The sequence below is a fragment of the Mustela nivalis genome, assembly GCF_964662115.1.
Source record: "Mustela nivalis genome assembly, chromosome: 17".
NCBI classification, from domain to species: Eukaryota; Metazoa; Chordata; class Mammalia; order Carnivora; family Mustelidae; genus Mustela; species Mustela nivalis.
Window position 1 is genome coordinate 46,858,446 of NC_139036.1, and position 13,284 is coordinate 46,871,729.

At 57.7% G+C, this 13,284-nt stretch overlaps 1 protein-coding gene across 2 annotated transcripts in view; it reads left to right on the top strand.

The window, feature by feature from the left end:
* Nucleotides 1–13,284, top strand: part of MRC2 (mannose receptor C-type 2) — a 56,092-nt gene that overhangs the window by 41,108 nt on the left and 1,700 nt on the right. For both annotated transcript variants that reach the window (XM_082706550.1, XM_082706551.1), the window contains exons 10-28: nucleotides 1,129–1,244; nucleotides 1,696–1,844; nucleotides 2,432–2,649; nucleotides 3,390–3,532; nucleotides 4,632–4,734; nucleotides 5,185–5,323; nucleotides 5,435–5,470; nucleotides 5,802–5,962; nucleotides 6,062–6,129; nucleotides 6,837–6,937; nucleotides 7,232–7,374; nucleotides 10,158–10,272; nucleotides 10,416–10,579; nucleotides 10,729–10,837; nucleotides 11,373–11,611; nucleotides 11,781–11,949; nucleotides 12,045–12,194; nucleotides 12,524–12,643; nucleotides 12,829–13,008. In XM_082706550.1, the coding sequence (XP_082562676.1) occupies nucleotides 1,129–1,244; nucleotides 1,696–1,844; nucleotides 2,432–2,649; nucleotides 3,390–3,532; nucleotides 4,632–4,734; nucleotides 5,185–5,323; nucleotides 5,435–5,470; nucleotides 5,802–5,962; nucleotides 6,062–6,129; nucleotides 6,837–6,937; nucleotides 7,232–7,374; nucleotides 10,158–10,272; nucleotides 10,416–10,579; nucleotides 10,729–10,837; nucleotides 11,373–11,611; nucleotides 11,781–11,949; nucleotides 12,045–12,194; nucleotides 12,524–12,643; nucleotides 12,829–13,008 (2,623 nt within the window). The remainder of the gene's footprint in view (nucleotides 1–1,128; nucleotides 1,245–1,695; nucleotides 1,845–2,431; nucleotides 2,650–3,389; nucleotides 3,533–4,631; nucleotides 4,735–5,184; nucleotides 5,324–5,434; nucleotides 5,471–5,801; nucleotides 5,963–6,061; nucleotides 6,130–6,836; nucleotides 6,938–7,231; nucleotides 7,375–10,157; nucleotides 10,273–10,415; nucleotides 10,580–10,728; nucleotides 10,838–11,372; nucleotides 11,612–11,780; nucleotides 11,950–12,044; nucleotides 12,195–12,523; nucleotides 12,644–12,828; nucleotides 13,009–13,284) is intronic.

The window sequence follows — 13,284 nt, forward strand, 5'->3', positions numbered from 1 at the left end:
GAGAGAGGAGGAAGCAGGCTCCCCGCCTAGCAGAGAGCCCAATGTGGGGCTTAATCCCAGGACCCTGGGACCATGACCCGAGCCGAAGGCATAACCCACTGAGCCACGCAGGCGCTCCTCCTTCTTTCTTTCTTTCTTTCTTTCTTTCCTTTTTTTCTTTCTTTTTTTTTTTTAAAGATTTTATTTATTTATTTGACAGAGAGAGAGAGATCACAAGTAGGCAGAGAGGCAGGTGGGAAGCAGGCTTCCTGCTGAGCAGAGAGCCCAATGCGGGGCTCGATCCCAGGACCCTGACATCATGACTTGAGCCCAAGGCAGAGGCTTAATCCACTGAGCCACCCAGGCACCCAGAGGCTTCCCATTTCAAGGGCTCCTGGAGGGGAAAGCCCAGCAGGCGTAGTGTCTCTTAGGAGGAGCTGTGATGAGGGATGTGATGAGGACAGGCGTAGCCTTTGTGCTACAGGTTCAAGTCCGTGCTCCCCCTTGTACTGTCTGTGCATAAAGACCAGTCACTTAATTTCTCTGTGCCCCAGTTCCTCTTTTGAAAGGCAGGAGCAGAGAGCTCAGGGTGGCCCAAGGGAAGAGGTGGGGTCTGTTGCGGGAAACCTGGCCTGGTCTCGTGCCGGTCTGATGGTAGAGAGCCAGCCGCTCAGAGCAGTGGTCTCTTCCAAAGCTTTGCTGTTCCCTGCTGACGCTGAGGGTCTTTCTGTCCCCTGACCCGGGCTAGGTGCACCCTCCGCTCACTATGCCTTTTCCGGGACCCGAGGATTACCGGCTCCCTCCACAGCCCGCAGCTCTCCCAGAATTTCAGCTCTGGGTTCTCAGCCAGCTGGCAATTTTCCCACTGAGATTCTGGGTTTAAAGGCCCCAGTCATCTTGCTTCGCCAGCCCACCAGCGGGTGCCTGGCTCCCCCCCCGCCCTCGCCCAATCAGCCACCCCTGGGCCATGTGTCTACCCCCGGTCTGGCTGCTGTGGGCGATGCTAGGGAGGGGAGGTTGAGGCCATAATGTATAAAACAGAGCATGAGAAGGGCCGTCTCCGGTGTCAGACCCGTCCCCAGGCTTTCCGAGTGAGGGAGGAGAGGCCTCCCCACAGACATCCCTCTTCTGCCCACTGTCTCGAGCCAGGGTTGGACATGGCACAGCCCCTCTTGCTACTGGCTGGGAGAGGACCAAGTCACCTACAGTGAGGCCCGGCGCCTGTGCACCGACCACGGCTCTCAGCTGGTCACCATCACCAACAGGTACGGGACAGGGTGTGTACCCAGACCAGCCTTGCTGCCTGTCCTGGCCTAATGTGGCCTCCCCACCAAACGGGGAGGCCTTGTGCCATCACCACTCTGGAAAACTGAGTCCTTGAAGCCTGGAATGGCTCGAGGGCCTTTTTCTACTATCGTCCCAAGAATGGTTCCCATTTACTAAGTGACCCCATTGTGGGGCAGGTGTCTGTTCCTCTCGACATTCTTCTCGGCCAGGCACGGAGGGGCAGGCAGGAGAGGGGGAGCTCGGTGGCTGTGTCTCCGCCGCAGGGTCCCCAGGGGCCCCCACTTCCCTCAGCAGGTTGCCAACTGGGTACAACACCCAGGCTCCCAGGATGGGAGCGTCTGGCCTGTGGCCCAAGACATGGAGGGGATGCTGAGGGGGTGGAGTTTGGGCCTCGTCGAGCTCTCTGCCTGATCGGCTTCACTCTCACAGGTTTGAACAAGCCTTTGTCAGCAGCCTCATCTACAACTGGGATGGTGAATACTTCTGGACAGCCCTACAGGACCTCAACAGCACTGGCTCCTTCCGCTGGCTCAGTGGGGATGACGTCATGTATACCCACTGGAACCGGGACCAGCCCGGTGAGGCCCTCCTCCGCGGCACTCAGTCAGCCCCTCTCTGACGTTCCTCGGGGAAGCCAGGAGGCGCCCCACCCCCACCCCCCCGCCCCCGGCCAGGACCAAGTTCCCAGGGCCTCCCAGGAAACCGGTCATTGGTACAGTGCAGTAGAGTAGTTAGGAGCTCAGGGTCTGGACTCAAACCACTTGGCATCTCTTTGAGCCTCAGTTTCCCATCTGTCAGCTGAGGACTCATGTGACTCCTGGGACTGGTGTGAGGCTGAACGGGATGAAAAGATGTGAAGTGATTAGCATACGGCAAGTGCTGGCAATCGGGGTCATGGCCATTACACCTTCAAGGTCTCCTTTAGCCTTTTCAATGACATGATGAGGCTAATGGTAAAACAGCCTCAGAGAGGTTAAGCCACTTGCCTAAATCTCACAGGAGTGAGCAGAGAGCTAGGACTTGGTCCATTCCCTTCGGGTCCCTGAGGAGCCGGCCATGCTCGTCCCCAGTGTGGGGGCCGAGGCCGGGGTGGTGTCCTGCGGGGATGTGGGGGAGGGCCAGACCCTGAGTCCTCAGCCAGTGGGTCTCCTGCTCTCTCCTCTAGGGTACAGCCGTGGGGGCTGTGTGGCCCTGGCCACAGGCAGCGCAATGGGGCTGTGGGAGGTGAAGAACTGCACCTCCTTCCGGGCTCGCTACATCTGTCGCCAGAGCCTGGGCACACCCGTGACGCCCGAAGTGCCAGGGCCCGACCCCACGCCCAGCCTCACGGGCTCCTGTCCCCAGGGCTGGGGGTCGGACCCCAAACTCCGGCACTGCTATAAGGTAGGCAGCCTGCTGGTGTGGGAGTGGGGAGAGGAACAAGAGCAGAGAAACAGTTTGCCGAGGTCAAAGGCAGCCCCAGCGGGGCCCAGCCATGACCGGGCAACTAGGCCCTAAGGACCCTGTTTCCCCACAGCAGACTGCAGACAGAGGGAACTTCCGATGACACTCTTGTCAGTGGAATCTCAGATCTGGTACATCATTGGTGCTGGATGAAAGGAAAGAATTGAAAAAAAGAAAAACAAAACATAGAGATAATCGGTTTCAGATGTTCCCAAACACTGGGGCTGGGCTGGCTGCTTTTCAAAATCACCTGGGCAGCTTGAGAAAAATAAATTCCAGGCTATCATTACGGGGACTGGGACTCACTAGGCTGAGGAAGGGCCCGGTCCTCTGATTTTTGAACTCTGCAGTGTTTGGGAGACACTAACATAGTCCAGGGTCTTTTATGACATGAGGAAACTGAGTCCAGGGAGGGGAAGGGACTTGCCTACAGCAAACTGTGGCTCCCCTGGGATGAGAGCCCAGGTCTTGGGCTGGTTCGGGGGTCTGGGCAGGGGGTGTTCTCTAGAACCCGGCTGTACTGGCTCCCCTCACCTGGGCTCGTTCTCTGATGAGCAGGATTGTCGTAGCTAGCCTGTACCCCCATTCCGTGAGGCCCCAGCCCCCCCTCCCTACTGCTGTCTTGGGAGGGCAGGTGGACCAGTAGGGACAACTTAGACAGCTGGACTTTGTTCCTGTAGGTGTTCAGCTCAGAAAGGCTGCAAGACAAGAAGACCTGGCTGCAGGCCCAGGGGGCCTGCCGAGAGTTGGGGGCCCAGCTGCTGAGCCTGGCCAGCTATGAGGAGGAACACTTTGTGGCCAACATGCTCAACAAGATCTTTGGGTACTGAGCCTGGGACAGTGGCCTGCATGCACCTGTATGGGCACAGGGTGGGGGGGGCGAGGTGAACGCACCCCCAGGGAGGCCTGTCTGAGGGCTCAGAATGACCTGTGTATCTGCAGCAAATGCCAGGACCATCCTGCCCTCCCTCAGGGAGCCCCAGTCTCCCTGGTTGCTCCCCAGTGTCAGGAAAATATCATCAGGAAAACAGCAGCGTCCCCCTTCGACTCACGGACTTCTACAAAAGTAACTGCCCTCCTCACTCCTCCTTCTCCATGGCAAAATCTAATCCAAGCCAAGCACACCCCACCCCCTCCCCCCAACACCATCCCATAAGAGCCCACTGTCCTCAAACAACAGCCTTTCCTGAGAGACAGGAAGAGAAAAGTTACAAAAGTGAGCATTTGCCCCTAGGGGTCCCTAAGGACCCCATGTCTGTCCTGTGGGTCTCCTATGACACACAGCACCTATACTCCCTTAGTGCTGGAAAAAATCTGAATGGATCCAGGCTTCCCAAAAGACACCTTAATTCCCAGGGACATGTCTTTCCAGCAAACATCCAGATTACCTTATTGGACTAGTCATTGTAACTCTCACTGAGGGCCTCTCACCATGTCTCAGGTACTGCACTAAACACTGAATCCTCACTGGGTCTCTTCTTCAACCCTACAAAGTGGACATTATCAAGGACCCATGTGGGCTGCTACAGAGGTTAGGTTATTGGCCCCTGGGCCATTCGGCGCTGGAATCTGCTTTTATCTGATTCCAGAGCCCCAGGTCTCTGCCCCATGTCCACCACTTGCTAAACTCCCCGAAGTGAAAGCCTACAGAGTCTTGCTGGCAGGGCAAACCCCACCCAAAGGGAAGCCAGGGAAGGGAGCCAGGCCACCCACCCCCAGTGAGCCGGGCACCTGGTCCAGCTAGGTCAGTCCTCCCTGGGGAGAGAACTTTCTAAAGGTGGCCCCAACAGCGTATTGCCAGCGAGTGTGAAGCCCAGATGGAGAGAGGCCCCAGGCCTTCGGGACAGCCCAGGTCACCTGCAAGGGGCTCCTGCTCCTCTCATCCCCATCTCTTCTGTCTCCACCCCCGGACCGTGCTGAAGCGAATCAGAGCCCGAGATCCACGAGCAGAACTGGTTCTGGATCGGCCTGAACCGTCGAGACCCTGGAGCCGGGCAGAGCTGGCGCTGGAGCGACGGCTTGGGGGTGAGCGGGCCTGGAGGGGGCGGGTCAGCAGGTGGGCGGGGCCCCGGAGGGAGCTAGTTGGGTGGGCGTGGTCTTTGAGGGCGGGACAGAGTCTGGCCGTGGGCGAGGTTTAAAATTAGGGCGCCTGGGTGGCTCAGTGGGTTAAAGCCTCTACCTTATGCTTGGGTCATGATCCCAGAGTTCTGGGATCGAGCCCCCACAGCGGGCTCTCTGCTCTGCAGGGAGCCTGCTTCCTCCCTCTCTCTCTCTGCCTGCCTCTCTGCCTACTTGTGATCTCTGTCAAATAAATAAATAAAATCTTTAAATAAAATAAAATTAGGGCCTTTGGCGGAAAGAATAGGGGGGCGGGGTGTCCCCAGGGTTGGGGGTTCCCAGCTCTGGCTCAGCCATCTGTACGTCTGTTCTGGGGACGCCGAGAACTTGACAACCTTCTCCTACTCCGACCTCCAGTTCTCTTACCACAATTTCGACCGGAGCCGGCACGACGACGACGACATCAGGGGCTGTGCAGTGCTCGACCTGGCCTCCCTGCAGTGGGTGGCCATGCAGTGCGAGACGCAGCTGGACTGGATCTGCAAGATCCCTCGAGGTTGGGTGGGATGGTGCTGGGAACCCGGAAGGGGGCCAAGGGCGGCGTGGCCGGGAATCCGGGGGAGGGCCTTCTTTCCCTGCAGCGTCTGTGTCCCTGTTGTCCCCATAGGCACAGATGTGCGGGAGCCAGACATCAGCCCACAAGGTAAGGCCCCCAGGCCACACACTCTCCGCGGGGGTCCGAAGAGGGTGAGGGGTGTCACCTCCAGGGACGGGCCTGCCAGGGATGGAACGAAAGGAGTTAGGGGTTTGAGCTGAGAGAAGGGGAATCGGGGCGCCTGGAGTTCTGTGGGCCTCCGACTCCAGGCAGGGGCAAGCTTGGGCCTGGAGTGGTGTCGGGCAGCGGGGCTTAGGGGTTCGTAACCCGCCTGCTGCCTGCCCTTGGACCTGCCTGGGCCTTGTCCCACCCTGTCCGCAGGGCTCGATCGGGCAGCCCCAGCCTGGCCTCTGCTCCCGCACTCCCACTGTCCCTGCAGGCCGGCGGGAGTGGCTGCGTTTCCAGGAGGCTGAGTACAAGTTCTTCGAGCACCACTCCACGTGGGCTCAGGCGCAGCGCATCTGCACGTGGTTCCAGGCCGAGCTGGTCTCTGTGCACAGCCAGGCTGAGCTGGATTTCCTGGGGCACAACCTGCAGAAGGTGAGCACCCTGGGTGAGCCTGGGCCCTCGGGCAGTGGGAGGGCAGGCCCAGGGAGGAGAGGCCCTGCCAACCCTTATCTGCCTGATGGGTTTCCCCAGTTGTCCCCAGGCCAAGAGCAGCACTGGTGGATTGGCCTGCACACTGCAGAGAGTGATGGGCGTTTCAGGTAGGAGCCTTCCAGGGTCAGCAGCTGTGGGAGGGGGCATGTGCCTGGATGTGGGGTGGGGGGTGCGTGCCTAGATGGCCAGCCGGGACCCCAGATGGGAACTGGGGAGGCCGCCCACAGAGACAGACATGGATTTGGCCTTGATCAAATGACTTAACCTTTGTAGGCCTGGATTTTCTTATCTAAAAATGAGCATAAGGAGGCCTGCCTGGTAGGATTAGAAATAAGGTGTGCGAAGTCCTTGGCACAGCATCGAGCACATAACTGGGCACCAAATAAGGCAGCTGCTATTATGCTGGGGCCACTCATGGATAAGTCCCCCTCAGGATATGGGGAAGAACAGATGGTGTCCTCTAGAGGGGCCTCTCTGTATGCAGTAGCCACCTACCATGCATGAGGGAGCTCGAGACTGGAAAGACTAGGAGTACAAGACTATCTGAGGGCACTGTTGCCTTTGGATCTTTGCTCTGGGCTTCTTGGGCTTCTCTAGTTAGTGAACGAGTTTCCAGGGAGGGCTGGGGCTTACCTGGACGCACCAGGTCTTTGGGTCCCCAATGGCCCAGAGCTCAGTGGCCTCACGCTTAGCCTGTAGCTACTGAGCCCCTGGGCTCGGGCCCTTCCCTGCCCCCCCATCTTGGTGGCCTTCATTGCTCTATGCCACGGAGGTTGGGACTGGGGCGATTCATCTGTGTTCTGCGTCCTTACAGGTGGACCGATGGTTCCATTATAAACTTCATCTCCTGGGCACCGGGTAAACCTCGGCCCATCGGCAAGGATAAGAAGTGTGTGTACATGACCGCCAGCCGAGGTGAGGGTGGGGGCGGGGCAGAGAGGGTGCAGAAGCTGGGGAGAGGGTTGATGTTGGGGTCATTGTGGTGAGCCTGGGGAGGCCTATAAGTCTCTTCTCATTCTCTTTGTTCCCACAACCCAAGAGGGGCTAGACCCAGAGTGGGGACCTGGCCCCATGATTCAGCAGCCACAGAGGACCGGAGTTCAGAGCTGGACACGGGCATCCGACCCCCATGTCCTCTTCACTGGGCATGAGGCCAGGGTGCTGCTGGCTCTGCCCTGTGCTAGAGTGACTGCCCTCCTCTTTCTGCAGAGGACTGGGGGGACCAGAGGTGCCTGACTGCCTTGCCCTACATCTGTAAACGCAGTAACAGCACAGGAGAGCCCCAGCCCCCGGACCTACCACCCACGGCCCTAGGGGGCTGCCCCTCCGGCTGGAACCAGTTCCTCAACAAGGTAGGAGGTGGGGAGGGGCCACCCAGTAGTATCAGGGGACAGGATGTGAAAGTGGGAAGGCGGAGCTTCAGGAGGCCTGGCTCTTTGGCAACATCCAAGTCATGGCTTCTTGCCTATACCCAGGACCCCGGGGATCATGACCTGAGCTGAAGGCAGATGCTTAACCAACTGAGACACCCAGACGCCCCTGAAAAACGAGTATTTTTAAGTTTAAAAAAATTTTTATTAGTGGTATGAGAAAAGTACTAAAAAATGATCAATTATAATAATTACTCACCTTTAAATAATTTTAGTAAGAGCAAGGTGACTGCATAGATTTCATTCTTTTTATAAAATTTTGATCTGACACTTCGTGATTTGGGACTTCACAGGTCTCATTTGAGGTCCGAATTACTTTAAAACATGGGTTTAGTGGTTATTGTAGATGAAAAAGTTGCCTCATAAAGGCAAATACATAAAAATGGAAAAGTCCGTCCATCCTTCTTTGTTTTTCAGTCCTTCTACCAATGAAACAAAGGTTTTTGTGTAAAAATTGGCCAGTACATTGCTGTATTTTAAACTAATCTGCCTCATAAACTAATCAGAAGACCTGATTAAGATGGTTTAAGAGCAAGTCTTTGAAGGATTTTTTTTTTTAAACAACATTTAGGAAATTCTTTTCCCAAGGGTTTAGAGCGTGCAGATGGGACAGTTGTGGGCAGTAACAGTAATCAGAAGGGACACGTTTCTAAACATGTCTGCAGACTGTTCCTTCTAGCGGGCTTCTCTCCTATGTAGTTACTTTGGCACTCCTGGGCTGATTGATCAGACCTGATTAGATTGTCATTGTTTTTACCCGGTGGCGACAAGAGCTTGTCCCAGGAAGAGAGGCACACTATTTTCTCGTTCATGCTGGCATCACGAGTCTGAGCTCCCATCCGTGCTTTCTCTGCGATAAAACCACTTAGCCGGATTGTGAGGATTAGATTCGTTAACACCAGCTCCTATAATCCGTAAATCTTTGTCCTGCCTTGGAGCGTAGCCAGCCCCTTAGCGTCCTGGAGCGCTTAACTGTCTTCAAAATATTTAAGCACATATTATACCTTTTCGACCTTAAAAAAAGTAACACACGTATTATTACAAGTTGGGGAAAAAAAAGAAATAAAGAAAATACAACTCACTCATCCTTTCCAGAAATAAGCCCTATGAATATTTGTTACTCTGCTTCCTGCCTTTTTCACCTAAATGAGATCCTGCTACATCACAGGATTTTGTATCCACTTTCTCAGTGTTCTATTTTTTTTTTTAAGATTTTATTTATTTATTTGACAGAGAAAGATCACAAGTAGGCAGAGAGGCAGGCAGAGAGAGAGGGGAAGCAGGCTCCCCGCCGAGCAGAGAGCCCGATGTGGGGCTCGATCCCAAGACCCTGGGATCATGATCTGAGCTGAAGGCAGAGGCTTTAACCCACTGAGCCACTTAGGCGCCTTCAGTGTTCTATTTTGAACACTTTTCTCATGTCATTACATTTTCCCAAAAATTTATTCTCGCAGCTTCTTCCACCGGGAGAGAATATATGGTATTTATGCACTTGGTCTCTTTCTTGATGTGTCAGCATCATGGTAGGAATACCAGTTACTCCCCTGCCAGAAGCCTTTGAAGTACGCGAGGCTGTCTGCCCCTTCGCTGCCTGGCCCCAGACATTCTGCTTTCTTAGTTCTCTGCCCTTTGTTACAGCCCAGCAGCATCCGGGCGTAGGGAGACAAAGTGATCGCTGGCCTCTCCCCTGGCTTTAAGTTCCTGGAGGGCAGGGCCCCCGGCCCCGGACATACCACCTAGTACACTTGCATGGGGTAGGGAGGCCCCACGGGTTGGCAGACGGAGCTGATTCTTCTCTTCCATTGCTGATACTGACGTGACCTCGCTGCTTCTAATTTTATGACTAAATTTAGTTATTTAAGGGAGGCCTCGGAGTATCTCTGAACTACTTCTCTAAAATGAAATGCAAGGGCTTGGTGATAAACCTCCCCCAAACTCTTGCATTATTTCTGGGTTTACCGTTTTCCTCCCCCAAATCTGACTCTGGCATCAGTAAGCTGATGCTCCAACTCATCCCGACAGTAAGAGCGCCCCCTTGTTCAGCACTTAACTCTCTCGGTGGGCACTGTTCTCTTTGACGCTTACCGAGGCCCCAAAAGACAGATACTTTTGTTCCCATTTTACAGAAAGGTTAAGTCAGATCTGGAATCTGACCTGCCTGTGTCCTCTGGCCCTCTTTTTGACTCTGAAGCTTCCTTCTCCTCCTCCGACCCTCCCAACCGCCCCGATCACACTGAGGAGGGGAATCTTTCCTGTTCCATTTGAGAGATTTCCCGCCCAGCTGCTGCCAAACAAAGATCATTCAGAAGTGAAGATAAGAGTGTCCTACGGATGAACGTTAAGTTCACAGGACAAAATAAGAGAGTTCAGGCAACCCATGGGAAGGTTAGCTGAAATCCAGACCGACCTTGTCCCCATGCATGGCCCAGGTACTGTTGTCCTAGGTAGTAGAGCCTTTGGTGGCCCAAGGAACTCCTGCGGCTGACAGGCCCCCTGAGCATGGGCAGGCGGACATGAACGCGCTGTGCCAGGCTGAGAGGGCACCAGAGCCTTGCTCGGGGGGCCCCAGATGTCCTGGTTCTGTTTATTGTCCTCAGCGCCAGCAGCCTCCCCAGGGCCTGCCGCTGAGGGCCACACGGCATGAGTTTCTGGGTTTGCGGGCCAGGGTGGTAGAACTGGACATCACACCTCCCCCTCCGCCCCAGTGTTTCCGAATCCAGGGCCAGGACCCCCAGGACCGGGTGAAGTGGTCAGAGGCACAGTTCTCCTGTGAACAGCAAGAGGCCCAGCTGGTCACCATTGCAAACCCCTTAGAGCAAGGTAGGGCCAGCCCATGGGAAGTCCCCAGTATCCTCTGACACGGCCCTCCCTCCCCTCCCATCCCCCCCCCAAATACATGGCTAGAGCAGAGCGGGCAAGGGGCTGTCCTGTTGCTCATAACTCTCTCTTCTGGGGGACTGTAGCTTTCATCACAGCCAGCCTGCCCAATGTGACCTTTGACCTTTGGATTGGCCTCCATGCCTCTCAGAGGGACTTCCGGTGGGTGGAGCAGGAGCCTCTGCTGTATACCAACTGGGCCCCTGGGGAGCCCTCTGGCCCCAGCCCTGCTCCCAGCGGCAACATCCCGGTGAGGAAGCCCCTCTCTCTGCTCCCCGCCCCCCAAACCTGCACGGTGGTCCCCCTCTTCCAGACTCTTTCCTCCAAGGGCAGCCCTGTGGGGGCAGTGGCACAAGGGCAGAGCTGCCGGCGCTCCCCTGAGCGGCTCCCTCCCCCCAGACCAGCTGCGCGGTGGTCCTGCACAGCCCCTCCGCTCACCTCACTGGCCGCTGGGATGATCGGAGCTGCGCGGAGGAGACACACGGCTTCATCTGCCAGAAGGGCGCAGGTACACGTCACCCGTGAACTTGGGAAGGTCAGCACTGGGCCCGATGCGGTGGGCCATGCAGGGAGGAATGACGAAACATGATCCCTGACTCGGGGTCCTTGGGGTCACCCCCAGAGTCCAATAGCTGTTTGGGAAGCAGATCACAGAAAGACCGGGTACCAATCAGAGGGAAAGGCAGTGAGGACCGAGGGGTCTCAGGAAGAAGGTTCGGGGGTCTGGAGGGCTGACCAGGGGCAGCTAGACATCAGGCATGCTAGGTGTCAGGGAACCTGAAGTTGTGTGTCTGAGGCCCCCACAGCTCCATCCTGTTCTACAGGGGTTCCCGGGTGGGAGGGGGTCAAGGCTCCCGCTTGCTCCTCTGTGGACCAGCAAGAAAGTGTTAGTAGGAACACTGGCTAATACTGTCTGTCCGTGCCAGGCCCTGGGCCCAGTGGAGACCTGTTCTCTCCTGGTGTCTGATGCTCCCCCAGCTTCAGGCCTGGGAATGGGGTGAGGGAGGCAGAGCCCAGTCTGAGCCCTGTCCCCTTCCCTGTAGACCCTTCCCTGAGCCCATCCCCAGCAGCGTCGCCCCCTGCCCCGGGCACTGAGCTCTCCTACCTCAACGGCACCTTCCGGCTGCTGCAGAAGCCTCTTCGCTGGCAGGATGCCCTCCTGCTGTGTGAGAGCCGCAACGCCAGCCTGGCGCATGTGCCTGACCCCTACACCCAGGCCTTCCTCACACAGGCTGCCCGAGGGCTGCGCACCCCACTCTGGATCGGGCTGTCCAGTGAGGAGGTGGGCCCCTGAACTTCATCCGTCCCGAGTGGCCGGGACCACTCCCTGATTAACAACCCCCCCCCCACAACTCCTTGCCTTACCTTACCTGCCTCTGCTCCCCACCCACCCCCACCCCCGCCAGGCCCCTCCCTCCTTCCTCCCACCCTGACGGCCCCTTCCTGCCCAGGGCTCCCGACGGTACTCCTGGGTCTCGGAGGAGCCGCTGAGCTACGCAAACTGGCAGGACGGGGAGCCCCAGCAGCCAGGGGGCTGCGCCTACGTGGATGTAGACGGCGCCTGGCGCACTGCCAGCTGCGACACCAAGTTGCAGGGGGCCGTCTGCAGCGCGAGCGGCGGTAAGCGGCCAGCGGCTGGGGCTGAGGGGTGGGCAGGGTGCAGGCTGTCCCAGGGAGGACTCCGTGCCACTTCCTCAATCCTGCACCCCCCACAGGGCCCCCTCCTCCCCGAAGAATAAGCTACCATGGCAGCTGTCCCCAAGGGCTGACAGACTCTGCGTGGATTCCCTTCCGGGAGCACTGCTACTCCTTCCACATGGAGCTGCTGCTGGGCCACAAGGAGGCGCTGCAGCGCTGCCAGCGAGGTGGGCCAGTGCAGGCCAGAGCCCCCACAGGCCATTTCAGGTGGCGACCCCTGTCGTGGGCACTTAGAGGCTCCAGGAACACTGTCCCCCTGCTGCGCTCGGCCCGCAGGTGGCACTTACACAGAAGCGCCCCGTCAGTTTCCAATACACAGAGCCCACGCGTGGCACTACATGTTGGGGGCCCCGGGCACCCACACACAGAGGCACACTCCACACCGTCCTCCACTTGGGCCACCGGAGAAGAGGGCTGGGGCCTCTCTGAGGGTGGGTGGGTCTGCTACCCCAGGGGGACTTCTGTCTGTCCTGACGTGGGCCTCCCTTGTGTCCAGCGGGTGGGGCGGTCCTGTCCATTCTGGATGAGATGGAGAACGTGTTTGTCTGGGAGCACATGCAGAGCTCTGAGGGCCAGAGTCGGGGTGCCTGGCTGGGCATGAACTTCAACCCCAAAGGTGGGTACCCTGTGCGCGGCATCGGGAGGGAGCGGGGGAAGCCTCCAGTTGTAGGGGGATGCCTCTCCAGGTGTAGGGGGAGCCTCAACGGGGCTCGGGGCTCATTGAGGGGGAATGAGCATTGGTTCGAGAACAAGCCTGCTCTCTTCCACCCGCTGGTGCCCTCAGTGTCTTCCTCCCCGCAGGAGGCATCCTGGTCTGGCAGGACAACACAGCTGTGAACTACTCCAACTGGGGGCCCCCTGGCCTGGGCCCCAGCATGCTGAGCCACAACAGCTGCTACTGGATCCAGAGCAGCAGCGGCCTTTGGCGCCCGGGTGCCTGCACCAACGTTACCATGGGCGTCGTCTGCAAGCTCCCCCGAGGTGAGCGCCCGCGGACTGGCCTCTTACCGCTCCCCACACGACCGGCCGGACGCTGCTGGGCCTGGGCCCTGGGCTCGAGTCCCACCCTGCCAGTGACACAGCGGATATGGGAGGGCCGGAAGAGACAGGCCCGGGCCGGAACCCTCCCCCCAGGATAAATGGGTCTGTAGAAGGGACTGGCCCTTCCTACAGATTTCCAAATGAGACAGCAAACCTGTCATTTTGTAGCGGTTAAGGGCACATGGGCAGGGTTCAAGCCCCGGGCAAACCACTTAC